At 38.3% G+C, this 27,831-nt stretch overlaps 1 protein-coding gene across 2 annotated transcripts in view; it reads left to right on the top strand.

The window, feature by feature from the left end:
- LOC128699487 (ESF1 homolog) overlaps window positions 1-27,831 on the top strand; it is a 64,248-nt gene that overhangs the window by 19,793 nt on the left and 16,624 nt on the right. For both annotated transcript variants that reach the window (XM_070098259.1, XM_070098260.1), the window contains exons 5-11: window positions 5,751-5,942; window positions 6,565-6,788; window positions 7,628-7,877; window positions 9,976-10,190; window positions 11,931-12,116; window positions 23,084-23,647; window positions 25,242-25,397. In XM_070098259.1, coding sequence (XP_069954360.1) covers window positions 5,751-5,942; window positions 6,565-6,788; window positions 7,628-7,877; window positions 9,976-10,190; window positions 11,931-12,116; window positions 23,084-23,647; window positions 25,242-25,397 — 1,787 coding nt within the window. The remainder of the gene's footprint in view (window positions 1-5,750; window positions 5,943-6,564; window positions 6,789-7,627; window positions 7,878-9,975; window positions 10,191-11,930; window positions 12,117-23,083; window positions 23,648-25,241; window positions 25,398-27,831) is intronic.

Genomic DNA, 27,831 nt, shown 5'->3' with positions numbered 1-27,831 from the left:
TCTGTGTTAACCTTATCCTTCATACATCCATCTGCTGACACGTCAACTCCCAAATATCTGAAAACATTCACTTCTTCCATACTCCTCCTCTCCAATTTGATATCCAATTTTTCTTCATCTAAATCATTTGATACCCTCATCACCTTACTCTCTTCTATGTTCACTTTCAACTTTCTACCTTTACACACACTCCTAAACTCGTCAACTAACCTATGCAACTTTTCCGTAGAATCTCCCATAAGCACAGTATCATCAGCAAAAAGCAAATGTGTCAATTCCCATTTTGTATTTGATTCCCCATAATTTAATCCCACCCCTCTCCCCAGCACCCTAGCATTTACTTCTTTTACAACCCCATTATTTTTTTTTTATTATCACACCGGCCGATTCCCACCAAGGCAGGGTGGCCCGAAAAAGAAAAACTTTCACCATCATTCACTCCATCACTGTCTTGCCAGAAGGGTGCTTTACACTACAGTTTTTAAACTGCAACATTAACACCCCTCCTTCAGAGTGCAGGCACTGTACTTCCCATCTCCAGGACTCAAGTCCGGCCTGCCGGTTTCCCTGAATCCCTTCATAAATGTTACTTTGCTCACACTCCAACAGCACGTCAAGTATTAAAAACCATTTGTCTCCATTCACTCCTATCAAACACGCTCACGCATGCCTGCTGGAAGTCCAAGCCCCTCGCACACAAAACCTCCTTTACCCCCTCCCTCCAACCCTTCCTAGGCCGACCCCTACCCCGCCTTCCTTCCACTACAGACTGATACACTCTTGAAGTCATTCTGTTTCGCTCCATTCTCTCTACATGTCCGAACCACCTCAACAACCCTTCCTCAGCCCTCTGGACAACAGTTTTGGTAATCCCGCACCTCCTCCTAACTTCCAAACTACGAATTCTCTGCATTATATTCACACCACACATTGCCCTCAGACATGACATCTCCACTGCCTCCAGCCTTCTCCTCGCTGCAACATTCATCACCCACGCTTCACACCCATATAAGAGCGTTGGTAAAACTATACTCTCATACATTCCCCTCTTTGCCTCCAAGGACAAAGTTCTTTGTCTCCACAGACTCCTAAGTGCACCACTCACTCTTTTTCCCTCATCAATTCTATGATTCACCTCATCTTTCATAGACCCATCCGCTGACACGTCCACTCCCAAATATCTGAATACGTTCACCTCCTCCATACTCTCTCCCTCCAATCTGATATTCAATCTTTCATCACCTAATCTTTTTGTTATCCTCATAACCTTACTCTTTCCTGTATTCACCTTTAATTTTCTTCTTTTGCACACCCTACCAAATTCATCCACCAATCTCTGCAACTTCTCTTCAGAATCTCCCAAGAGCACAGTGTCATCAGCAAAGAGCAGCTGTGACAACTCCCACTTTGTGTGTGATTCTTTATCTTTTAACTCCACGCCTCTTGCCAAGACCCTCGCATTTACTTCTCTTACAACCCCATCTATAAATATATTAAACAACCACGGTGACATCACACATCCTTGTCTAAGGCCTACTTTTACTGGGAAAAAATTTCCCTCTTTCCTACATACTCTAACTTGAGCCTCACTATCCTCGTAAAAACTCTTCACTGCTTTCAGTAACCTACCTCCTACACCATACACTTGCAACATCTGCCACATTGCCCCCCTATCCACCCTGTCATACGCCTTTTCCAAATCCATAAATGCCACAAAGACCTCTTTAGCCTTATCTAAATACTGTTCACTTATATGTTTCACTGTAAACACCTGGTCCACACACCCCCTACCTTTCCTAAAGCCTCCTTGTTCATCTGCTATCCTATTCTCCGTCTTACTCTTAATTCTTTCAATTATAACTCTACCATACACTTTACCAGGTACACTCAACAGACTTATCCCCCTATAATTTTTGCACTCTCTTTTATCCCCTTTGCCTTTATACAAAGGAACTATGCATGCTCTCTGCCAATCCCTAGGTACCTTACCCTCTTCCATACATTTATTAAATAATTGCACCAACCACTCCAAAACTATATCCCCACCTGCTTTTAACATTTCTATCTTTATCCCGTCAATCCCGGCTGCCTTACCCCCTTTCATTTTACCTACTGCCTCACGAACTTCCCCCACACTCACAACTGGCTCTTCCTCACTCCTACAAGATGTTTTTCCTCCTTGCCCTATACATGAAATCACAGCTTCCCTATCTTCATCAACATTTAACAATTCCTCAAAATATTCCTTCCATCTTCCCAATACCTCTAACTCTCCATTTAATAACTCTCCTCTCCTATTTTTAACTGACAAATCCATTTGTTCTCTAGGCTTTCTTAACTTGTTAATCTCACTCCAAAACTTTTTCTTATTTTCAACAAAATTTGTTGATAACATCTCACCCACTCTCTCATTTGCTCTCTTTTTACATTGCTTCACCACTCTCTTAACTTCTCTCTTTTTCTCCATATACTCTTCCCTCCTTGCATCACTTCTACTTTGTAAAAACTTCTCATATGCTAACTTTTTCTCCCTTACTACTCTCTTTACATCATCATTCCACCAATCGCTCCTCTTCCCTCCTGCACCCACTTTCCTGTAACCACAAACTTCTGCTGAACACTCTAACACTACATTTTTAAACCTACCCCATACCTCTTCGACCCCATTGCCTATGCTCTCATTAGCCCATCTATCCTCCAATAGCTGTTTATATCTTACCCTAACTGCCTCCTCTTTTAGTTTATAAACCTTTACCTCTCTCTTCCCTGATGCTTCTATTCTCCTTGTATCCCATCTACCTTTTACTCTCAGTGTAGCTACAACTAGAAAGTGATCTGATATATCTGTGGCCCCTCTATAAACATGTACATCCTGAAGTCTACTCAACAGTCTTTTATCTACCAATACATAATCCAACAAACTACTGTCATTTCGCCCTACATCATATCGTGTATACTTATTTATCCTCTTTTTCTTAAAATATGTATTACCTATAACTAAACCCCTTTCTATACAAAGTTCAATCAAAGGGCTCCCATTATCATTTACACCTGGCACCCCAAACTTACCTACCACACCCTCTCTAAAAGTTTCTCCTACTTTAGCATTCAAGTCCCCTACCACAATTACTCTCTCACTTGGTTCAAAGGCTCCTATACATTCACTTAACATCTCCCAAAATCTCTCTCTCTCCTCTGCATTCCTCTCTTCTCCAGGTGCATACACGCTTATTATGACCCACTTCTCGCATCCAACCTTTACTTTAATCCACATAATTCTTGAATTTACACATTCATATTCTCTTTTCTCCTTCCATAACTGATCATTTAACATTACTGCTACCCCTTCCTTTGCTCTAACTCTCTCAGATACTCCAGATTTAATCCCATTTATTTCCCCCCACTGAAACTCTCCTACCCCCTTCAGCTTTGTTTCGCTTAGGGCCAGGACATCCAACTTCTTTTCATTCATAACATCAGCAATCATCTGTTTCTTGTCATCCGCACTACATCCACGCACATTTAAGCAACCCAGTTTTATAAAGTTTTTCTTCTTCTCTTTTTTAGTAATTGTATACAGGAGAAGGGGTTACTAGCCCATTGCTCCCGGCATTTTAGTCGCCTCATACGACACGCATGGCTTACGGAGGAAAGATTCTTTTCCACTTCCCCATGGACAATAGAAGAAATAAAAAAAGAACAAGAGCTATTTAGAAAAAGGAGAAAAACCTAGATGTATGTATATATATATATATGCATGTGCGTGTCTATGAAGTGTGACCAAAGTGTAAGTAGGAGTAGCAAGATATCCCTGTATAAATATATTATATAATATATTAAATTATATTATAAATATATTAAATATATTAAACAACCATGGTGACATTACACATACCTGTCTAAGACCCACCTTTACCGGGAAGTAGTCTCCCTCTCTTCTACACACCCTAACCTGAGCCTTACTATCCTCATAAAAACTCCTTACAGCATTTAGTAACTTACTACCTATTCCATATACTTGCAACATCTGCCACATTGTTCCCCTATCCACTCTTATCATATGCCTTTTCAAAATCCATAAATGCAGTGAAAACTTCCCTACCTATATCTAAATACTGTTCACATATATGCTTCAGTGTAAACACTTGATCTACACATCCCCTACCCACTCTAAAACCTCCTTGCTCATCCGCAATCCTACATTCTGTCTTGGCTCTGATTCTTTCAATAGTAACTCGACCATATACTTTTCCTGGTATACTCAGTAAACTTATTCCTCTATAATTTTTACAATCTCTTTTGTCCCCCTTCCCTTTATATAAAGGAATTATACATGCTCTCTGCCAATCCCTTGGTACCTTCCCCTTTTTCATACATTTATTAAACAAAAATACCAACCACTCCAACACTAAATCTTCCCCTGCTTTTAACATTCTGTCATAATCCCGTCAGTTCCAGCTGCTTTACCCCATTTCGTTCAATGTAATGCCTCATAAAGAAAGAAGCGCTAAACCCACAAGGGTCATGAATAGCTATAGATAGAGTGAAGGCATACGAAAGGAATATTTTTCTACAGTTAAGTAACTGGTGTTTGACTAGAGAAAACGTAATTCTTCTAACACTCTACAAACTGCTTGGTACATGAATCTCATATTTATGTAAATTTTTATACTGTGGGTGTCTGTATCATGTGTATACATTATGTAGCATGTTTATTATATAATTTTGAAAAAAATATCATAGATGGATTAATGGAAATGTCTATATTAGCGTAATATACGACATTTAATGTGCCCAAGAGATTATATGGCGTCAAGAGTAAAGAGACTCTTAGTGATTTTAATGTGTTCCTGCACACCAGCACAGTGTGTAAATATATTTAGGTACAGGTACACATAAATATAATTATCAGAGTACACATACATATAAAATCTGCAATAACTTTAAAACACTTGAAATTCTGGAAAATTTCCAGGCATAATAGAGAGATGTACTCACGGAGAATGTAAGCAGACTGGGTGGGGCACACCGTATTAGAAAGACTGCTTGCTGTATAGCAAGTTTTGGTCATAATTTGAAATCACCGTATTATCAGAATGCTGTAAAGCAAAACGCCGTAAAGCGGGGTCCTACTGTATATTGTTCTCAGACTACAGCCTCTCCTCACTTAACAACATACTCATTTACTGACGCCTCAGACTTACAAGGGGCTGTCTGACCAGTATTCGTGCCTAAATAATGTATATTAGAGCTGATTTACTTTATTCTCTTATTTCATTATACAGTACACTACTGTATAAACATATAAAAATATACCAGAAATGTTATAAATGGTGCAAAGGTAACATTAAAATAATATCAAAGATGGTTAACACAAACTCACTACCATTATGGTATGCTCCTCACTTAGCGACGAGTTTGTTTAATGACGTGGTCTCAGGAAAGGAACTCCATCATTAAGTGAGGAGAGGCTGCATTTGCAAAGGGTTAATACATACTTTTAGGGTTGCTTACATCCTACAAAATTGTCATCAAGTTACAAATATCCAGCTAGAAAAATGAACAAAATGTTAAGAAATCATACCAAATGATAAATAAATATTCCTTTATGTATGGGTAACTTGTGTATTTTTGCTGAAGCTAAATTAAGTTCTTTTTATTTTCAAAGGAGAATAATTTTACTTAACCTCTGGAAGCCTCTAACATAAAAATAATGAATCCTGTATTTTATCATTTGTCTTCTGATGAAGACTCTGATGACGAGGTAGATGATGATGGAGAAGACGGCAGTACAGAAGATGATGGTGATAAATGCAGCACAGAAAATCATGATGTAGAGGCAAGAAGAGGTGATATACAGGACAGCAATATCATTTCAATAAAAAATACTGAAAAAAGTGAAGATTCACTAGGTAGTAATATAAAAAATGAAAATGAAAAAGGTGAGAGCCTTTTTTAAAACTGTACAGGTACTTCTGAAATAAATCAGTCTAAAGTGTTGTTGAAAACTTTTTCAGCTATTTGCAAAGGGTTAATTCATAAATTTAGGGTCACACAGGTTCTACAAAACTGTCATACAGTGGACCCCCGGTTAACGAACTTTTTTCATTCCAGTAGTATGTTCAGGTGCCAGTACTGACCGAATTTTTTCCCATAAGGAATATTGTGAAGTAGATTAGTCCATTTCAGACCCCCAAAAATACACGTACAAACGCACTCACATAAATACACTTACATAATAGGTCGCATTTGGAGGTGATCGTTAAGCGGGGGTCCACTGTATATGTAGTTACAAATATCCAACTAGAAAAATGAACACAGTGTTAAGAAATCATACCAAATGATAAGCTATATATAAAGCTTCCCTTATGTACGAGTAACTTGTATAGTTTTGTAAAGTTAAAATAGGCTCTTTTTTTCAAGGAAACCTCTAACATAAAAAGAGTGACTTTTTATATTTTGTTTACTTACATTAGATAACATTGAAGCTAATGTAAAAATTACCTTAATAGAACTTAGATTTTCTCTTCATATTTCACAACTCACAAAATGTACATATTGCAGAAAAAATTAACAAGAGAGAGGAGAAGGAAATGTTAGAACTATCAGAAGACATGGACAGACGACTACGAGACATGACCCAAGACTATGCAAGGGGTGAAGTTCTTTTCTCAGATGACTCCTCAGATGATGATTCCACAAGTGATGAAGGTCTGGATATTGGAGAATTTGACTGGGGGGAATTTGACAAAGATGCTGTCTGGGACAATGAGACGCACGATGTGGAAGTAGGTACAAATGTTTTCTTTTAATTGCTGTTACCATTAAACTTTTCATTATGGTTTATAGATGAAGATTATTTCCAGAGAAAATTATTCTGATTAATTTCAGGCAAAATACTGTACAGTATTTATATTATTTTTATTCACATCAACCATTTCCCACCAAGGCAGGGTGGCCCAAAAAAAACTTTCATTATTCACTTCATCACTGTCTTGCCAGAGACAAGCTTACACTACATTTATAAAACTGCAACATTAACACCCCTCCTTCAGAGTGCAAGCACTGTACTTCCCACCTCCAGTTTCCCTGAATCCCTTCATAAATGTTATCTTGCTCACGCTTCAACAGCACGTCAGGTCCTAAAAACCATGTCTCCACATACTCTTATGTAACATGCTCATGCATGCTTGCTGGAAGTCTACACCCTCACACACAAAACCTCTTTTTCCCCTTCCCTCCAACCTTTCCTAGGCTGACCCCTACCCCATCTTCCTTCCACTAAAGGAACTTTGTGAAGATATTTATTGACCCACAGCTTGCAAAAGGAAAGCTTTTGAAAACCACCTACAGTAGTTATATTTCTTGAGATGACAACATAATTAGGGCTTAACAAAGCTACTTAAGGTTTGAAACATGCTACAGTAATTGTCTTAGCACTCAAATGTTTCTTGTTGAAATATAATTTGTTTCATATGTATTGCTAGTATACTGTATATCAACATAAATTTTAGCACTACTGGGGCTTGAAAATATTTTACCAAGAAGGTTTTTATCATTTTCCTATCAAGAGTTGGATAAAGTTATCTTCAAAATTCAGCAACTATTTTTCATAATAATTTTTCAGGAAACGTCACGTTTTGCTGTTTGCAACCTTGACTGGGATTATATAAATGCTGCAGATATCATGATGGTGTTTTCATCATTTTGCCCAAGAGGTGGTTATGTAAAGAAAGTCACTATATATCCTTCTGAATATGGAAAGCAACGAATGGCTGAAGAGGACCTTAGTGGACCCCAAGAGTTAAAATCAGTACCTTGTAGTAAGGCACAGGATTCTAATATTGATTTAGTAGATCTTGATAAACTTGAGAAAGGTAAGCTATTACTTTACATTTTTTTTATGTAACTGACCTTGCCTATCAAACCCATTCTAAGTAGCATAAAGAAGTACAGCAATTTGTGATTATTGATGCATCAATAACAAGCATGGCTGAAGAGGACATTAACAGACCCCAGAAGTTAAAATAAAACCCAGTTGTAAGGCATGGGAAACAGAGCTACAAATATCCAACTAAACATAATGAACAACCATTTTAGGTCTACACACTGACTGCAACTTTAAATTCAATACCCACATCCAGCCCATAACTAAAGAGGTCTCCACTACAGTAGGGACTGGTCGCTGTTGCCCAGTGGTGAGAGTAGTGACTCTCATTGCTGAGGTCCAGGTAATAAGCCCTGGACATTAACATAAAACACTACAGTAGGCATCCACTCTAAGATGCATTACTGTGTACCTCAAACAGCACTTCTCATTTTTTTTTTTTCAACAAGTCGGCCGTCTCCCACTGAGGCAGGGTGACCCAAAAAGAAATAAAATACTTTCATCATCATTCAACACTTTCACCTCACTCATACATAATCACTGTTTTTGCAGAGGTGCCCAGAACACAACAGTTTAGAAGCATATATGTATAAAGATGTACTACATATCTCTCCAGACTGCCAATATCCCAACCCCTCCTTTAAAGTGCAGGCATTGTACTTCCCATTTCCAGTGCTCAAGTCCGGCTATATAAAAATAACCGGTTTCCCTGAATTTTTTTTTTTTTTTTTTTTTTCAACAAGTCGGTCGTCTCCCACCGAGGCAGGGTGACCCAAAAAAGAAAGAAAATCCCCAAAAAGAAAATACTTTCATCATCATTCAACACTTTCACCACACTCACACATTATCACTGCTTTTGCAGAGGTGCTCAGAATACAACTGTTTAGAAGCATATACGTATAAAGATACACAACATATCCCTCCAAACTGCCAATATCCCAAACCCCTCCTTTAAAGTGCAGGCATTGTACTTCCCATTTCCAAGACTCAAGTCCGACTATATGAAAATAACCGGTTTCCCTGAATCCCTTCACTAAATATTACCCTGCTCACACTCCAACAGATCGTCAGGTCCCAAGTATCATTCGTCTCCATTCACTCCTATCTAACATGCTCATGCATGCTTGCTGGAAGTCCAAGCCCCTCGCCCACAAAACCTCCTTTACCCCCTCTTTCCAACCCTTTCGAGGACGACCCCTACCCCTCTTTCCTTCCCCTATAGATTTATATGCTTTCCATGTCATTCTACTTTGATCCATTCTCTCTAAATGACCAAACCACCTCAACAACCCCTCTTGTGCCCTCTGACTAATGCTTTTATTAACTCCACACCTTCTCCTAATTTCCACACTCCGAATTTTCTGCATAATATTTACACCACACATTGCCCTTAGACAGGACATCTCCACTGCCTCCAACCGTCTCCTCGCTGCTGCATTTACCACCCAAGCTTCACATCCATATAAGAGTGTTGGTACTACTATACTTTCATACATTCCCTTCTTTGCCTCCATAGATAACGTTTTTTGACTCCACATATACCTCAACGCACCACTCACCTTTTTTCCCTCATCAATTCTATGATTAACCTCATCCCTGAATCCCTTCACTAAATATTACCCTGTTCACACTCCAACAGCTCGTCAGGTCTCAAATACCATTCGTCTCCATTCACTCCTATCTAACAAGCTTACACATGCTTGTTGGAAGTCCAAGCCCCTCGCCCACAAATCCTACTTTACCCCCTCCCTCCAACATTTTCGAAGACGACCCCTACCCCGCCTTCCTTCCCCTACAGAGTTATACGCTCTCCATGTCATTCTACTTTGATCCATTCTCTCTAAATGACCAAACCACCTCAACAACCCCTCTTCAGCCCTCTGACTAATACTTTTAAAGTTGCATAAACATTAGGATAGCATTATACATGAAATTATGTGTATATGAAAAATTAAGGACTGTTTGGTAAAATATCAAGGGTCAACTTATACATGGGACTGTGTTATACTTCAGTATAATGGTAAATACTGTACTAACAAAGTAGCAAATAAAATATCTTCAGTAATTTGCTGTGAATTTTTTAAAAGGTAAACTTGATGAAAAAGCTGGAGCAACCAAATCACATCATGAGGCTCTGCGACAGTACCAGCGTAATCGTCTTCGCTACTACTATGCAGTTGTTGAGTGCAATTCTGTTGACACTGCCAGTCTCCTCTATCAAACCTGTGATCGCAAAGCATTTGAAGGAAATGGTATTCTTCTTGATCTGCGATATATTCCTACAGATATGACTTTTGATGAGGTTTGTGATGTGATTAATAACCATTTTCCTTAATTAAAAAAGAAAGATGTGGTAGGTTTTTTATAGAAAATGGTAATTTACATTCTTTTATATTCACTTTTGAGAGTGTATGGACTACATTCTAACTATGTGTTGAGATATTTTCACTTTTTAAAGAAAAAGTGTTTCAACAGATGAGATACTTTTACTTTTTAAAAATGTTTTGACAGGGTTGTTAAAACAAAAGTTTCAGTGGATAAAGTTGGCTTGAGGAGTTGCTTATCCTTATATCTGGAATGATGAGATTTATGCATTAATTTATGAACACAAGAGATGCAAGTTATACAGTTCATCAAAATTTCCATGCTTACCCTCCTGCCACAACACTCACACTTTTAAGTATATTATATTAGAGTTATTGTATTCAGATTTATTTCATCCAGACAAAAACATCATTATGGGCAAACTCCTCATGGAAACTATGGCTATAAATGCTTACAAAAACATGCAGTAAAACCTCTCATTAATGGCCCTCCATTTGAAAGATTATGGCAATTTTTTAATAACAAAAATTTATTCTGGATTTCGTCTGTAGTGGTAGTGTTCATTGTCTTCAGAAGCATCAGACCAAGTCTGATGACTCTGACATTCATCCAGTACAGGCCAGAGCAGCCACATCCAGGATCTGTCTGTTTTCATTGTTCCCTGCGTATAGGCCGCTTGTGCCAGTTTATGGTTTGTACTTACTCACACATTCATTTGCCGTTCAGTCTCCAATTTTCCCTGTATTTACAGTGTTTTGTGTGACCTTATTAACATATTTAGTAAAATGCGGTTAACAGTGGCTTCTAAAGCAAGTGGTTGTGCCAAGAGGAATTATGTGGTTCTCAATGTTAAGTAGAAATTTGACTAATAAAGGTTGAGTCTGGCATATCAGTGGCACATCTTCTTAGCCTTCTACATAATTTTCACTAGCAGAGTTTTGCAGTTAATTTGACTTGGAATAAAAGTTATTCTGAGTCTTCACTATCAATCACTGCAGCTTACACCTCACCACTCCATCATAAATAGGTGAGCAAAATTACAGGAGGGCCCCATTTGCACTACTCTTAGATTCTCTTCCCTGTGCAATAAGTGTAAATTGCCAGTGGGTGGAAAAGAGCATTTTTTCATTACCAAATGTGTTTAAAATGCCTGATAATGTGTTTACACTATCATATATTAAGTGCTTCATACAGCTAAGAATAAAAAAAAATAAAGTAAATACACAACTGTTGTGAGAAAATGGAGGAAAAACAGTAAAAATACTGTACATAAAAATGGCTCAACATGAAAATGTGGAACACTGAAAAGAGGGTACTGAATATGCAGGGCCCTCCTGTACTGTAAATCATGTACAGTTCTATAAAATTGCTATAGAGTAAGGTGCCGTACTGTAGTACTACAGTCTACAATACTCATATTCTTAGTGTCTGATTGTCTTCTGCATCAGCAGACCAATTCCACTAATTCAGAACTTTGTCAGATTGTGTTGCAATCACTAAAAAATTAATTTAAAAAGTTGGAAGTTTCAGACAGTCAACAATATCGTACACCTCCTCCCCCTATTAGTCTGTTAATTAGAGGGCTTCGCTGTACATATGGTACTACAGTATGCAAGGTTTTATATACTAATTTAACAAATAATTAACAGTGCACCATCTTTTTTATGTGTACAATATTATATTATGATTGTGAAATACAGTACAACTTGGATTACAGACCCCACATGATGTTTGTGAGGAAGTCCCTACATCTTACAAGGTGAAGAATATGAACTTAACAACTCTATACGAGACCCGCCCTGTATTAACCTGGGATAAAACCAACCCTGAACGGAAGAAAATTTTGACACAGGAAATGAGTAAAGCAATGAAGGGAGAAGCTATAGATGAGGATTGTCTGAAGGTTGGTTTGATAATGTTGATTATTTTTTTTTAAACAATTCCTGCATGAAATTTTCTAGTGTTCATATTTTTTATTAGTCTCAAATTAGCTGTAGCTTGTATTAAGATGGTGCATTGTGTTAAGATAGCTGCATTGTATTACAGTATAATTTTATCATCATGGAAGGTTTTAATTCTGTGTTCGAGGGACATGCACTGTGTTCATGATTTTAATGAGGCTTATTATTTTTTTGAAAACTTTTATATTATTGTGCACTACATAACTGAAGCCTATTAATTACCACAGTAATCTAAGAGTGGATTGCAGTTCACTCTTGAAGATGTTTACTGCATTTTTTCTAGTATAATTGTTGACATTTTGTATCCCTTAACACTGTTTTATAAAATCTGACATATAGTCATTAAATACATAACCAGTATTTTCATTTTAGGAGTTTTTATATACAGTAGGGCCCCACTTATACGGCGGGTTAGGTTCCAGGCTGTCGCCGGAAAGCAGACATCGCCGGAAGGCAGAACGCCATTTTTTTCCATTTATAAATGCATATAAGTGCCAGTCAACAAGTATACACTAAATTATATTACATTAGTAATAGAACCAGGCATTAACCCTTTCAGGGTCCAAGGCCCAAATCTGGAGTCACGCACCAGTGTCCAAGAATTTAAAAAAAAAAAAATTTGTTATTTTTTCTTATGAAATCGTAGAGAATCTTTTTGTGAAGGTAATAAAACAAAAAGTACGAAATTTGGTGGAAAATTGACGAAATTATGCTCTCGCGAATTTTGATGTCTCAGCGATATTTACGAATCGGCGATTTTGCTGACTTTGACTCCCATTTTAGGCCAATTACATTATTCCAATCAACCAAATTCTTAGCTATTTCACTAGTATTACTTCTATTCTATCGATTGAGCACAAGAAATCGCCAAGTCAACTGTTTCAACTACAAAATAAAGTGATCGGAAATTGTTAATTTGGCCAATTTAACACAAAGTTCAAAATATTCCAATTTCAAAATAGGGTCCAGAATGAACAATGTAGGCATTCCTGGCACTAAACTAACATTTCCTCTGTTCATTAGTTATGTTTTGAGGCTTCACAAATAAATTCCATTTTGATTTTTTATTCACATAATGAATTTTTATTCACACCAAAAAATAGAAGATTTACTGTTATGCAATATTGTAATAATTGTATAAATATCATCACCATATTTGTGAATGTATATTAGACCCACCAGCTGACGTGTATTAGACGTGTGAGGTCGTTTGTTTATTCTTGAATATCGGCAAAAATTTAACATTTCTGCTATTTGAGCTCAGTTTCAAGCCATTTCCAGTGCTAAAACCAATCAAAATCATCTCTATTTCTGTAATATGTCTTCCATTCTATCAAATGAGACCAAGAAATCGCAAATACAACTATAAAAAACATACGAAAAAACACTGCAAAGTTGCTGTTTTAATCGAAAAATCATGATTTCATTTTTTTTCTCTCATTATACACAGTGTGCTGCAGGATCTGTTTTATGTGGTGCACACATACCACATAGATGTATTCTCTCATATCCAGGCCCAAATGTACCACTCACAGTTTATCAGAGTGAGCTGAGCTCATGGCGTAGATCTACGGTTTGGACCCTGAACGTAAAGCCGTAGATCTACGGGATGGACCCTGAAAGGGTTAAAAACACACAAAGTAAAATACATTCACAGTAAATTCATTACTTATCTTAAAGTATTTGTAATCTTAATGTAGGGAGAGAAGTGAGTAGTACTTACTTGTAGGAAGTCAGGTGCAGGTAGCCCAGGTGTAGGTAGCCCTGGCTCCCCGTCTCATACTTAATATACGATATTTAAAACATCCCAGAGAGGTAAAATACACATACAGTACACTCATTATTTACCTTAAAATATGTGTAGTCTTAATATAGGAAGAGAGGTGAGTAGTATTTATTTGTAGGAAGTCAGTGTAGGTAGCAGGTAGGTGTAGCCCGCCTGGGCTACACCTACCGGCTACCTACACTGTGGCCCAGAGCCATATTATTAACATCGACATGCCTTGTTCACTGAATTTAATCATTTCTAACAACTACCTTTAGATGCCATCATAAACGAAGGTAGAAGTAATAAATAATTCATGCTGAAAATTGTAAACAAAAGCAGAGTGAGGGAGTGGCTGGGCCAAACGCAGATTCATACACGTTTTCTCTGATGGCTGAGCAGAGAAAACGTAATGTTGTCCCTCCACCCGGCTACCACACAGCTCCACAAGTATTATTATCAGAGCACACATAAAATATGCAATAAATGCCAGACAACATGTTTACACTAACTTATATTAAGTTAGCAATAGAAATAGGCATTAAAAACACAATAAAAGGTAAGATACACACAGAGTACACTTATTACTTACCCTAAAATATTAATATTAATGTGTGAGAGGTGAGTGGCAGGGTGTTTATTGAATAAAATTAGAATGGCACACCATCATCCTCTAACTTGGCACTTAAAGCAAGAGGCTTACGACTTCTCTTTTTATCACAGCTAACCTTAGACACCATCGTCAATGAGAGCCAACTAGTTAACGAAAGAGTAAACAAGAGAGAGAATGAGATACAGAGTTGAGACAATGTAAGAACACAAACTGAACAGGTAGTGGGCGATCACTTGGTCAGGCGAAATAAATGCGTATTAATATGTGTCTACTTTTAGTTCATTCACGTCCATTTGTAAGAATTTGTAAAACATTTACCTCAATATTTTTTTTATATAATAATAATTACCTCACAATACAAATACTCTTACATTGTGTACAAGTTGTACAAGTTAGTTCAGAATAAACAAACAGCAACACACCATTTTTAGAGTGAATGAAGATAATAATGTTAATAATAATAATAATAATAATAATAATATTATTATTATTATTATTATAAAAAGCACTAAACCCACAAGGGTCGTGAATTGCTATATATAGAGTAAAGGCATATGAAAAGAATATTTTTCTACAGTTATCCCCCAGTTTGACTAGAGAAAATGTAATTCTTCCGACGCTACCTACACAGCTGCTTGGTAAACAAATCTCATATTTACGTCAATTTTTATTCTGTGAGTGTATGTATCATGTTTATATGCTATGTAATGGGTTTCATATATAATTTTGAGGAAAATATCATAGATGGATTAATGAAAATGCCTATATTGATGTAAAATAAGACATTTAGTGTGCCAAAGAGTGGTTATTATTACGTAGTATTTGCGTCATGAGTAGATAGAGACTTAGCGATTTTAATGTGTACCCTGCACACCAGCACAGTGTGTAAGTACAGTGGACCCCCGCATAACGATCAGCTCCCAACTCGACCAATTATGTAAGTTTATTTTTGTAAGTGCTTTTGTAGGTGTATTTTTAGGGGTCTGAAATGGACTAATCTAATTCACAATATTTCATATGGGAACAAATTCGGTCTATAACGGCACCCAAACAGACTTCTGGATTGAAATAATATCGTTATGCGGGGGTCCACTGTATATTTAAGTACAGGTACACTTATGTATAATTATCAGAGTACATATAAAATATGCAGTATCTTTAAAACACTTGAAATTTTGTAAAGTTTCCTGACGTAATAGATGAGGTCACGGAAAATGTAAACAAACCGGGTGGGGGGCGTTGTATTTGAGAGACCGCTTGCCGTATAGCAAATTTTGGTCATAATTTGACATCGCCGTATTAGCGGAACGCCGTAAGGCAAAACGCCGTAAAGCGGGGCCTTACTGTACTGTACTGTAGTGTCACATTGAAATGTTAAGCATTTATTTATATGTACAGTAGACTACCTTCTACTGTGTATCTGGCCACTGCATTTCCAAAACTGTGATTCACTTTTTTTGTCCTCTTTCCATCTTTTGCTCTAAAAATCCCACTTTTGTGCTGGTATAGGTGGGATATCTTTCCTCCCATGTGCATTGGACCTCCACTATTTTAATGTAGACTTAGTGTCACTTCATAGTGTTTACACCCCCTCCACCCACACCACCACCACAACACTAGTTACCTTGTGGATGTGTACTATACCATTTTTGTCTCCTGTGTTATCTTTCCATTTCTAATTTGTTCATCACTTCATCTCATATCTAGTGAAGAAAATTGAGGTGATAGACATGCTCAGAGGTGATGAAGGCAACCCATGCCTTTGGTGTCAGAGAATCACAAATTTGTTGAATTCCAGACAATGAGAAGATAAGTGTATGTGTGATAAGTAATCCTGACTTTGACATGAAAAAATGGGAAAGAAGTCAATAGACTTAAATAGGACTGACAAAGATGCCGAGTTATTAGACTCGGCAGAAAAAAAAGTGCCTCATGTAATTGCCTTATGATAAAAGAGAAAGCCCTATCATACTATAAAATGGTGTGAGCAGGACCAAATGCCTTTAAAGAAGTGTTTGTTTAGTTCTAGTTTAATCATTACAAAATGTACAATCAGATGCATAATACAGCATTTAGTTTATGGAAATTTTCCTGCTGAACGGGAGGAAATTATTTCTGAGTGTGGAAGCTAAGCACCTTTTCTTCCTGGCCTTCCCAACCTCTTCTACCTGCCTTTCTCCCTCCCTCCTTCCCTTCCTCCTTTCATCACTGAAGCTAAAACCATGGGTAACTTTAAAAATAGGTTGAACAAATATACAAGTGAAAAAGTTTGGATTTGAGTAGGGCTGGTAGGTGTACTTTTGTGCTCCTCTTTTATGTTTTAACTGTCAGATGCAGTGATCAGACATCGTATAAAACAAAGCTACAGTGGACCCCCGAGTTTTGTGATTAATCCGTTCCAGAGAGCCTGCCGAAAGTCGAAATTGCCGAATGGCAAAACCATTTTCCCCATAAGAAATAATGGAAATAAAATTAATCCATTCCAGACACCCAAAAACATTAAAATAAATTTTTTTTTTTCAAATTAAATAAAGATTTACATACTGAAAACAATGAGAAATCAAGTACATGTATATAAAAAATAATAATAACATTACACTTACCTTTACTGAAGACTTCTGGGTGGATGGAAGACAGGAGGAGGGGATAGGAGGAAGGTGTACACTATTGTTTGGAAAGAGAATCTCCTTCCATTAGGATTTCAGGTATGAAGTCCTTATCTGGGGTTACTTCCCTTCTTTGTTTTTTAAAGACACTGGCACTGGGAAAAACTTGAGAGTCACGGGAACCCTGTCGCACAAAATATCTGTCCAGAGAGCTCTGTTTCTGGCGTTTCTTTAAGATTTGTCTGAAGTGGGACACAACACTGTCATTGTACATGTTGCCAATACGGCCTGCAACAGCTTTGTTAGGGTGAAGTTCATCCATAAATGTTTGCACTTCAGTCCACTTTGCAGAAATGTCCTTAATCTTTGAAGAAGGCACCTTCCTTCATCTCTCTTCCTCCTCCTCCTCTGCAGCAGTTTCCTGAGCTGTGATCTCTTGCTGTTGCAGATGAAGCTCTTGCAGCTCTTCAGTGGTTAGCTCTTCCCTGTGGTCCTCCAACTCTTCCACATCCTCACCACTCACCTCCAACCCCAGGGACATCCCCAATGCCACAATAGATTCCTCACTTTCTTTACCAAAGGGCTTGCACTAGCTTTCCTTGGGCCCATGGTGCCTTATTTAGCCGCTGCAATCACAAAAAACAATGGATTATTACGTATGAACCCGCAGGGTGATGGTCACGTGTTGGTAAACAATGGCACACTGAGCGTGAATGGCGTTTGAGACTGGCTTTGTGTGCGCGGTGATGGGCGGACGGGTACCAGACGGTCGCCAAATCACGAGTCTAATCATGAACTGCAAGGCCAAATTTTGCCGAAAAAACTTGCCGAAAGTCGGATTTCACAAAAGTCGATGCCGCCAAAACTCGAGGGTCCACTGTATATTTAATGTATACTATGGTTATGGAGCACTCCTTAAACTTTGATACACCAAAGACATAGTAAACTAATGTGTGGTAGGCCTTCACCATTTCAGAATTTCAACCTTTCAAATTTAGTATTCATGAATACTAGGTAGTAGGTTGGTAGACAGCAACCGCCCAGGGAGGTACTACCGTCCTGCCAGTGAGTGTAAAACGAAAGCCTGTAATTGTTTTACATGATGGTAGGATTGCTGGTGTCCTTTTTTCTGTCTCATGAACATGCAAAATTTCAGGTATGTCTTGCTACTTCTACTTACACTCAGGTCACACTACACATACATGTACAAGCGTATATATACATACCCCTCTGGGTTTTCTTCTATTTTCTTTCTAGTTCTTGTTCTTGTTTATTTCCTCTTATCTCCATAGGGAAGTGGAACAGAATTCTTCATCCGTAGGCCATGCTTGTTGTAAGAGGCGACTAAAATGCCGGGAGCAAGGGGCTAGTAACCCCTTCTCCTGTATATATTACTAAATTTGAAAGGAGAAACTTTGGTTTTTTCTTTTGGGCCACCCCGCCTTGGTGGGATACGGCCGGTGTGTTGAAAGAAAGAAAAGAATACTAATGTGTGTGTAAAGGTAGAAAGTTGAAAGTGAACATAGAAAAGAGTATGGTGATGAGGGTATCAAATGACTTAGATAAAGAAAAATTGGATATCAGATTGGGGAGGAGGAGTATGGTAGAAGTGAGTGTTTTCAGATATTTGGGAGTCGACATGTCAGCGGATGGATTTATGAAGGATGAGGTTAACCATAGAATTGATGAGGGAAAAAAGGTGAGTGGTGCATTGAGGTATATGTGGAGACAAAAAATGTTATCTATGGAGGCAAAGAAGGGAATGTATGAAAGTATAGTAGTACTAACACTCTTATATGGGTGTGAAGCTTGGGTTGTAAATGCTGCAGCAAGGAGGCAGTTGGAGGCAGTGGAGATGTCCTGTCTAAGGGCAATGTGTGGTGTAAATATTATGCAGAAAATTCGGAGTGTGGAAATTAGGAGAAGGTGTGGAGTTAATAAAAGTATTAGTCAGAGGGCTGAAGAGGGGTTGTTGAAGTGGTTTGGTCATTTAGAGAGAATGGATCAAAGTAGAATGACATGGAGAGCGTATAAATCTGTAAGGGAAGGAAGGCGGGGTAGGGGTCGTCCTCGAAAAGGTTGGAGGGAGGGGGTAAAGGAGGTTTTGAGGGCGAGGGGCATGGGCTTCCAGCAAGAGTGTGTGAGCGTGTTAGATAAGAGTGAATGGAGACGAATGGTATTTGGGACCTGACGAGCTGTTGGAGTGTGAGTAGAGTAATATTTAGTGAAGGGATTCAGGGAAACTGGTTATTTTATATAGCCGGACTTGAGTCCTGGAAGGGAAGTACAATGCCTGCACTTTAAAGGAGGGGTTTGGGATATTGGCAGTTTGGAGGGATATGTTGTGTATCTTCATACGTATATACTTCTAAACTGTTGTATTCTGAGCACTTCTGCAAAAACAGTGATTATGTGTGAGTGAGGCGAAAGTGTTGAATGATGATGAAAGTATTTTCTTTTTGGGGATTTTCTTTCTTTTTGGGTCACCCTGCCTCGGTGGGAGATGGCCGACTTGTTAAAAAAAAAAAAAAAAAAAAAGAATAGGTCGACCCACAATTTTTGGCTGAAAAATTTGGTCCTATAATCTTGAACTATAGAACCTCTCCTCACTTAGTGACATACTCGTTTACCAATGACTTGGACTTACGACAAGCTCTCTGACCAGTATGCATACCTAAATACAGTGGTCCCTCAATAATCGTCCGGCCTGAAAGTCGTCCATTTCAGAAATAGTCCCGTTGTTTCGTCTAAACATTGGCTCGCAAATGGTCCATTAACTCGCTAATTGTCTTTCGTCCTGGACGCATACTCACGGCTCGGCCTCCCTTCCCAGCCAGTGTGCCATTGTTTACCAGTGAGCAACGGTCCCCTCACATGTTCTTACGAAATATTTCATAATATTCCATTCATTTTAGTGCTTGCAAGTGCTAAATAAGCTACCATGGCTCCCAAGAAAGCTCCTAGTGCCAAGCCTTTGGTAAAGAAGGTGAGAAATACGATTGAATTTAAGAAAACCATCATTGAACAATATGAAAGTGGTACAAGTGTGGCCGAACTGTCCAGGATGTATAAGAAACCCTACACATCCTTATGTTCCATAGTGGCCAAGAAAAAGGAAATCAAGGAAGCTGTTGTTGCAAAGGGGGTAAATATGCTGACAAAAATGAGGCCACCAGTACTCGAAGATGTTGAGAAGTTATTATTGGTGTCGATAAACGAGAAACAATTAGCAGGAGATAGTCTCATGACGTCGCTTATTTGTGAAAAGGCTAGGCAGTTGCATGACGATTTGGTAAAGAAATTGCCTGCAACTAGTGGTGATGTGAGTGAATTTAAGGCCAGCAAAGGCTGGTTTGAGAGATTTAAGAAGCGTACTGGCATACACAGTGTGATAAAGCATGGTGAGGCTGCCAGTTCGGACCAAAAAGCGGCTGAAAAATATGTGCAGGAATTCAAGGAGTACATAGAGGCTGAAGGACTGAAACCTGAACAAGTGTTCAATTGTGATGAAACAGGCCTCTTTTGGAAGAAAATGCCAAAGAGGACCTACATTACCCTGGAGGAAAAGGCACTGCCAGGACACAAGCCTATGAAAGACAGGCTGATGCTCATGTTCTGTGCTAATGCTAGTGGGGATTTCAAAGTGAAGCTGTTACTAGTGTACCATTCTGAAAATCCCAGAGTGTTCAAGAAAAACAATGTTATGAAGAGTAAATTGTGTGTGTTTTGGAGATCTAATAATAAGGCATGGGTCACGAGGGAAATTTTCGTTGAGTGGTTCAATGAAGTGTTTGGCCCTAGTGTGAAGAATTACCTCCTGGAAAAGAAATTGGATCTCAAGTGCCTCCTAGTAATGGACAATGAACCTGCTCATCCTCCAAACTTGGATGACCTAATTCTGAAGAAGTCTGAGTTCATCACAGTAAAGTTCTTGCCCCTGAATACCACTCCTCTCCTCCAGCCCATGGACCAGCAGGTCATTTCAAACTTTAAAAAACTCTACACCAAAACAATGCTTGAAAGGTGCTTTAATGTGACCTCAGACACTCACTTGACCCTAAAAAAGATTTTTGGAAAGAACACTTCAGTAAGGCTTGGGAGGGAGTGACTACCAGGACTTTGAACTCTGCTTGGAGAAAATTGTGGCCAGATTGTGTCCACAAGAGGAATTTTGAAGGGTTTGAGGCAGCCCCTTGATGAGCCTGTCAGTTGTGAACTCTATTGTGGCACTGGGGAGTTCCATGCGGTTGGATGTGAGTTTGGATGTGTATGTTTTTTTATGTTAATGCCCAGGGTTTATTACCTGGACCTCAGCAATGAGAGTGGCTACGGCGACCAGTGCAATGTGAGTTTGGAGGATGTGGAAGAGTTGGTGGAGGACCACAACGAAGAGCTAACCACTGAGGAGCTGCAAGAGCTTCAGCAGGAAGAGCAACAGATCGCAGCTCAGAATCTTGCTGCAGAGGAGGAGGAAGGGAGATGGAAGAAGGTGCCTTCTTCAGAAATTAAGGAGATTTTTGAAATGTGGGGTAGGATGGAAAGATTTATGGAGAAACATCACCCTGAGAAGGATGTTGCAAGCCATATCGGCAACTTGTATAGTGACAGAGTCTTGGCCCATTTTAGGGAAGTTTTAAAGAGACATCAGAAACAGAGCTCTCTGGACAGTTTTTTTGTGCGACAGGACTCCAGTGACTCTCAAGCTGGTCCTAGTGGCATTAAGAAACAGAGAAGAGAAGTAACCCCAGAAAAGCACTTGGTACCTGAGGTGTTGATGGAAGGGGATTCCCCTTCCAAACAGTAATTCAATCTCTCTCCTCCTCCAGTCTTCCATACACTTAGAAGAATCGCCAATAAAGGCAAGTGTTATATTGTTAATGTTTCCTTCATCATGTCCCATTGTATTGTTTATGTACTACATCTATATTTCATGTAAAAAATTTTTGTTTTAATACTTCTGGGTGTCAGGAATGGATTAATTGTATTTACATTATTTCTTATTGGGAAAATTGATTCAAAAATCGTCTATTTCGATAATAGTCCCACTTCCAGGAACGGATTAAGGACGATAATTGAGGGACCACTGTAATGTATATTAGAGCTGATTTCCTCAATTCTGTTTATTGCAGTATACAGTACACTACTGTATAAACATTTAAAAATATACTAAAAATGTTATAAATGGTGCAAAGATGACATTAAAACAATATAAAAAATGGTTGACACAAGCCCACTACCATTATAGTACATGTATTCTCCTTGCTTAGCGATGAATTTGTTTACCGATGTAGTCTTAGGAACGGAACTCCACCTATTGTTCCATTTATTGTTTTATCATAGTGTATTACTACTACTACTAAAACTTATATCACTACTACTACTACTACTACCACTAGTATTGCACCTCACTCTGAGCCTATATATACCCTCTGTGTCCATGTACTGTTTGTAACGGCTTGACAAAGCTCCTGGAGAGCAAAACGTTGCCACAATAAAATGTCACATTAGTTGTACTTGTGTCCTTTTACTTAACATATTGTCGGTAATTCTACCAACATTATTACAACTCCATCATTAAGTGAGGAGAGGCTGTACTGTACTTTGGTATATAGGGTATGTATTAATGTCTGCTGTGTTTCCCCCCAAAAGTCTGTTGAAGTGATATCATGCTATTCATATCATGTTTTGCCACCCATGCACACCTATCAAAGTATTACTTTAGTAGTATGCACATGTATATTCACCTTTTTGTTATAAGTAACACTTCCAAAATTCAAATTTTATATTGATATGCAATTCCACCTTGTCCTTAAAATATCATTAATGTTATTTATTCATAAAGTCTTGAGACATTATCAAACTTTATTATCTCTAAAACACTATCCAGGCTACTGCAGTTTTGAGTAATCTTCTTTATCACTGCAGGCTTATATTGCTTCAAGCAGTGAAGATGATGAGGATAGTTATTTGGGGGAAGAAGGTCATGTAAGTGATGAAGATGATGATGATGACGATGATGATGATGACGATGATGACAAAGAAGCCATCAAGGCTACTCAGATTGCTAAGTTTAGGGCTTTAATTAATGAAATTAATGAAAAAGAAAGAAGAAAAAGAGAAAAAGATATTGATATGGAAGAAACCTTTAATTTGAAAATTGATTCAAGTGAAAAGACAAAACATGCAGAGAAAGAAGATACTAAGAAAACAGAACAGCTTAATCCTTTTGAACAGTACCTAGAAAAAAGAAAGAAGAAGAGAAAAAATAGAGAACAGAGGAAGAAGGGAAAAAATGAAGTTAAGGATACAAGCAGTGAAGAAGAAAATGAATCTAATGGTATTTCAGATGATGAACTTCCAGAAGATGTTGGTGATTTATACACTGACCCTTTCTTTGCTGAGGAATTAAAGAAGATGGATGGAAGTAAAAATACCAAGAAGATAAAGAAGAAACAAGCTAATGTTGAAGTGTGTGAGAGTAATGAGCAGGTAAATATGATTATTATTGTTGTAAATTCTTAGTAATAGAAACAGGGTTTTTTACAACAGTGATAAAACATGCATTAAGTTTCAGTTTGTTGTAAGCAGAGATTTTAAAGATAATGTAGATAAGTTTGATCTACTTTGTTGTGCTTTCCAGGATCACTAGTCCTTGACCCAGTCTTTGACTAGTCTGCCAGATTAACAACCAAATTAACCTGACACTCTGGGCTGATTAGGGACGGTTTGCAGGAGTAAATTTCCTTGAAGACAGTTGGGGAGATCTGTTAGTAATTGCCCTTGTATTTGAAGGGATAGTATTGAAAATTTTTAGTTGAAGAGTTGTCTTATTTCCCTTATTGCATTTTTGCTTTTTGTTAGAGCTATATTGTACTATGTTAAACAGGCTTTCATTTTATATTCATATGACAAGACGGTAATACCCATGTGATAACTCCTTCAGTTGTTTAATGTCTGTCATTGTACTTCCTACTTCATTATGTCACTACTGTATAGTAAGATATTGAGCTCCAGTAAAGCATATATCCTGTTGTGTTGTAATAGTCTTTTATGAACATCTGGCATATTTCACTGTGGTAAACTTTTAACATCAACTCTTGTACTATAAACTTAATTTAGTTTAACATTTAATTAACAAAAAATATGGTGTTAGCCAGCTATAGTAACAGGACTTGATGCTGTGCATACTGTGCAAAGGAGAAAGGAAAATTGGTATATGATTCTTCCACCTTCTAAGAGAAGATAAAAATATTGCTGATACAGAGGTACCAGGTCCTATTACATGATGGGCTGTGACGGCTATGAAAATCTGGGCTCAGATTGCAATAGCCTGTTTGATCAGGAGGTCAACAGGGAAGTCTGGTCACAGGTCATTATGCATGAATAGAAAAAAATACCCAACCCCAGGCACAATGGTGTCCTTTCCAGAGTGTTAAAATAAAATAATCTTGCAATTCTTGTTTCTGAGTTTTCCTTTTACTTATTCCCTTAAATTTCATAATTACTATTTTTCTGCTCTATACTGTACTTATCCTTTTGCATGTACTGATTCCTAAAGCACTTCTTAAAGTATTATTAGGCATGATGCCAGCTGAAGGAGATTAAAAATTAATAGGTTTTGTACACCCCAAGCACATTGCATTTATAAGAATTATAAATAGTATGTAAAATGTCAAAATATGATGAAAAACATGATTTTCTTTGGTGAATGTACAGTATCAATAATATGTAAGTATTTCTTATATGAAATATGTTTAGCAGAATATAATAAGAATTCTGAACATTAGATCTCCTTGGGTGACCCCACAAAAATCATAATTGCTTCCCTTGCAATGTTAGTGTATTAGTTTTAAACTGTAATTGCCAAAAATACATTAAGATATTAGAGGTTGGCATTTATTAAAACAGCTGATATACAGTACTGTAATGTGTTAATTGTGCTAATCTTCAGTAGCTTAATCAGAGCTGATTAGAAAGTAATGATAATGGCAAGAAATGCTTTGTACATATTTTTCTTTTAAGTATAGAAAACTTTTGGTTTTAATAAGAAAGATGGTTACTTTATATTATTTTTCTTCCATAGAAAGACCTTCAATTATTGCTTATGGATGAGGATGATGAGGCTAAGAAGCACTTTAGTATGAGAGAGATTATTGAAGAACACAAAGAAAAGAAGAAGAGACGAAAGAACAAAGCACAAAAGAAGCAGCAAAAGCAAGCCACTGTAGATGACTTTCAGGTTTGAAAACAGAAGACTCTCTTTATCTTAATATTTAGTGTTATAGATACTTTTTTTTTTTTTTTTTTGGTGGAGGGAAGGGGAAGAAATATAGCCCACTGATTATAATTAAGTCAAGGTAAAGACAAATTAAGTTGCGTAAGTTGTTAACAAGCTTAGAGTTTTTTGAATTATCAATAGTTACAATTTAACATCATCCATGGAAACGATAAGGAAAATGTATCAAAGTATATAGCGATATCAACAGTTTTATATGGGTTCAAAGCATAGGTTTTAAATGTTGCAGTGAAGAGACTTGAGGCAGTAATGTGCCTAAGAGTAATGTGTGGTATGAATATTATGCAGGAGGTGCAGGGTTGCTAAAAGTATTATCCAGACGACTGAGCAGGGGTTATGGAGGTGGTTTGGACGTTTAGAGGGCAGAGCAAAATGGGATGACTTGGAGGGTGTTTAAATCTGTAGTGGAGGGAAAGCAGGGTAGGAGTCATCTAGGAAAGGGTGAAAGGACAGGGTAAAATAGGTTTTATATGCAAGGGGCTTGGACTTCCAACAGGTTTGTGTGTAAGTGTGTGTATGAGATAGGAGTGGTATAAACCTTGGTAATAAATACCGACAAGTTGGTTTAGAAAGACACGTAAGCAAACACTATAACATATTTATTAGAAAATGTTTCGGTCCTGGGACCTTGATCACTTCTAACATACAGAGGTAGAAAGACATTATATATATAGGCGGAGAGTGAGATGTGACGCACGTGACCTGAGGAATGTCATAAGAACATAAGAATGGAGGAACACTGTAGAAGGCCTACTGGCCCATGCGAGGCAGGTCCTTATCAAAACAACCTCTACCTATGATGAGGACGGGTAGACGATGAAATCATGTGACTCCTGTGTTGTTGGGTTGGTGCTGCTTAAGTATCATGTATGCCAATGTTCTTTACCAATGTTCCTACTGACGCTGCAATCAACATTCTGAGACAGAGGCTCACTGAAAACCACGACCTCCCTTTACCTCTTCTAGATTTCATCAATCTAGTGGAACTTTGTGTTAATTTCAACTTCTTCAAGTATCAGGACAACTGTTACAAACAATGCTTTGGGATGGCAATGGGCAGCCCGCTCAGTGCTGTGCTTACCAACCTCTTCATGGAAAACCTGGAGACAGAGAAATTCAGCACCCTCATTCCCAACACCGTTACCTGGCTAAGATACGTTGATGATATATTGGTTTTCTATCCGAGACGTCTCAATATCCAGGCCCTTCTCAACAAGATCAATGCAGTTGAACCATCAATAAAGTTTACACTCGAACTCGAAAATGATGGCAAACTTCCTTTCCTCGACGTTCTACTGTGCAGATCTCCCGACAGTGACAAACTTCTCTTCAAAGTGTATAGAAAACCTACCAACAAGGACAATCTTATACATTTTTATTCACACCAAGACACCCGCACTAAGAGAGGAGTCCTCATTGGCTTCTTCTTGAGAGCTCTTCGCATATCCAGCCCTTGTTTTCTAGAAGAAGAATGCACTTACATAACACAAGCCTTTACACGTCTTCAGTTCCCATCTTTCTTCATCCGAGATTGCAGACTCAAGGCACAAGCTATCCTCAACAAACCACCCATGGAACAGCCCCCTAAACAGTTCATAGTACTCCCATGTGGCGATGTTGCCACGAATACTCGCCGAGCACTTGCTATGAGTAACATCAACGTTTCCACCATAAACACATCATCTATCAAAGACCTCACTACGAAACGCAGCCCCACACCTCTAACTTCTACAGCAGGCGTCTACACTATCCCCTGTGGGCTCTGTCCCAAGAAATATGTAGGCGAGACAGGCAGAGATCTTGCAGTCCGCCTGAATGAACATCGAAATGCCTCTAACAGAGACGATGTAAGGTATGCCTGTGTCCTCCACAGAGACTCCACGGGGCATTTGATGAACTGGAACGAGGCACAACTCGTTCTCACCGAACCAGACCTCAGACGCCGACGGTGCCTAGAAGCCTCACTAATCGCCGTCACCGACACTATAGAACGCAACACTGGAAACTACAAAATTTCAAAAACATTGGCATACATGTTACTTAAGCAGCACCAACCCAACAACACAGGAGTCACATGATTTCATCGTCTACCTGTCCTCATCATAGGTAGAGGTTGTTTTGATAAGGACCTGCCTCGCATGGGCCAGTAGGGCTTCTACAGTGTTCCTCCATTCTTATGTTCTTATGACATTCCTCAGGTCACGTGAATCACATGTCACTCTCCGCCTATATATATAATGTCTTTCTACCTCTGTATGTTAGAAGTGATCAAGGTCCCAGGACCGAAACGTTTTCTAATAAATATGTTATAGTGTTTGCTTACGTGTCTTTCTAAACCATGAGATAGGAGTGAATGGGGGTATGTGGTTTTAATGAC

Source organism: Cherax quadricarinatus, chromosome 61, assembly GCF_038502225.1.
Source record: "Cherax quadricarinatus isolate ZL_2023a chromosome 61, ASM3850222v1, whole genome shotgun sequence".
NCBI lineage: Eukaryota > Metazoa > Arthropoda > Malacostraca > Decapoda > Parastacidae > Cherax > Cherax quadricarinatus.
This window is presented reverse-complemented; position numbering and strand designations above follow the sequence as displayed.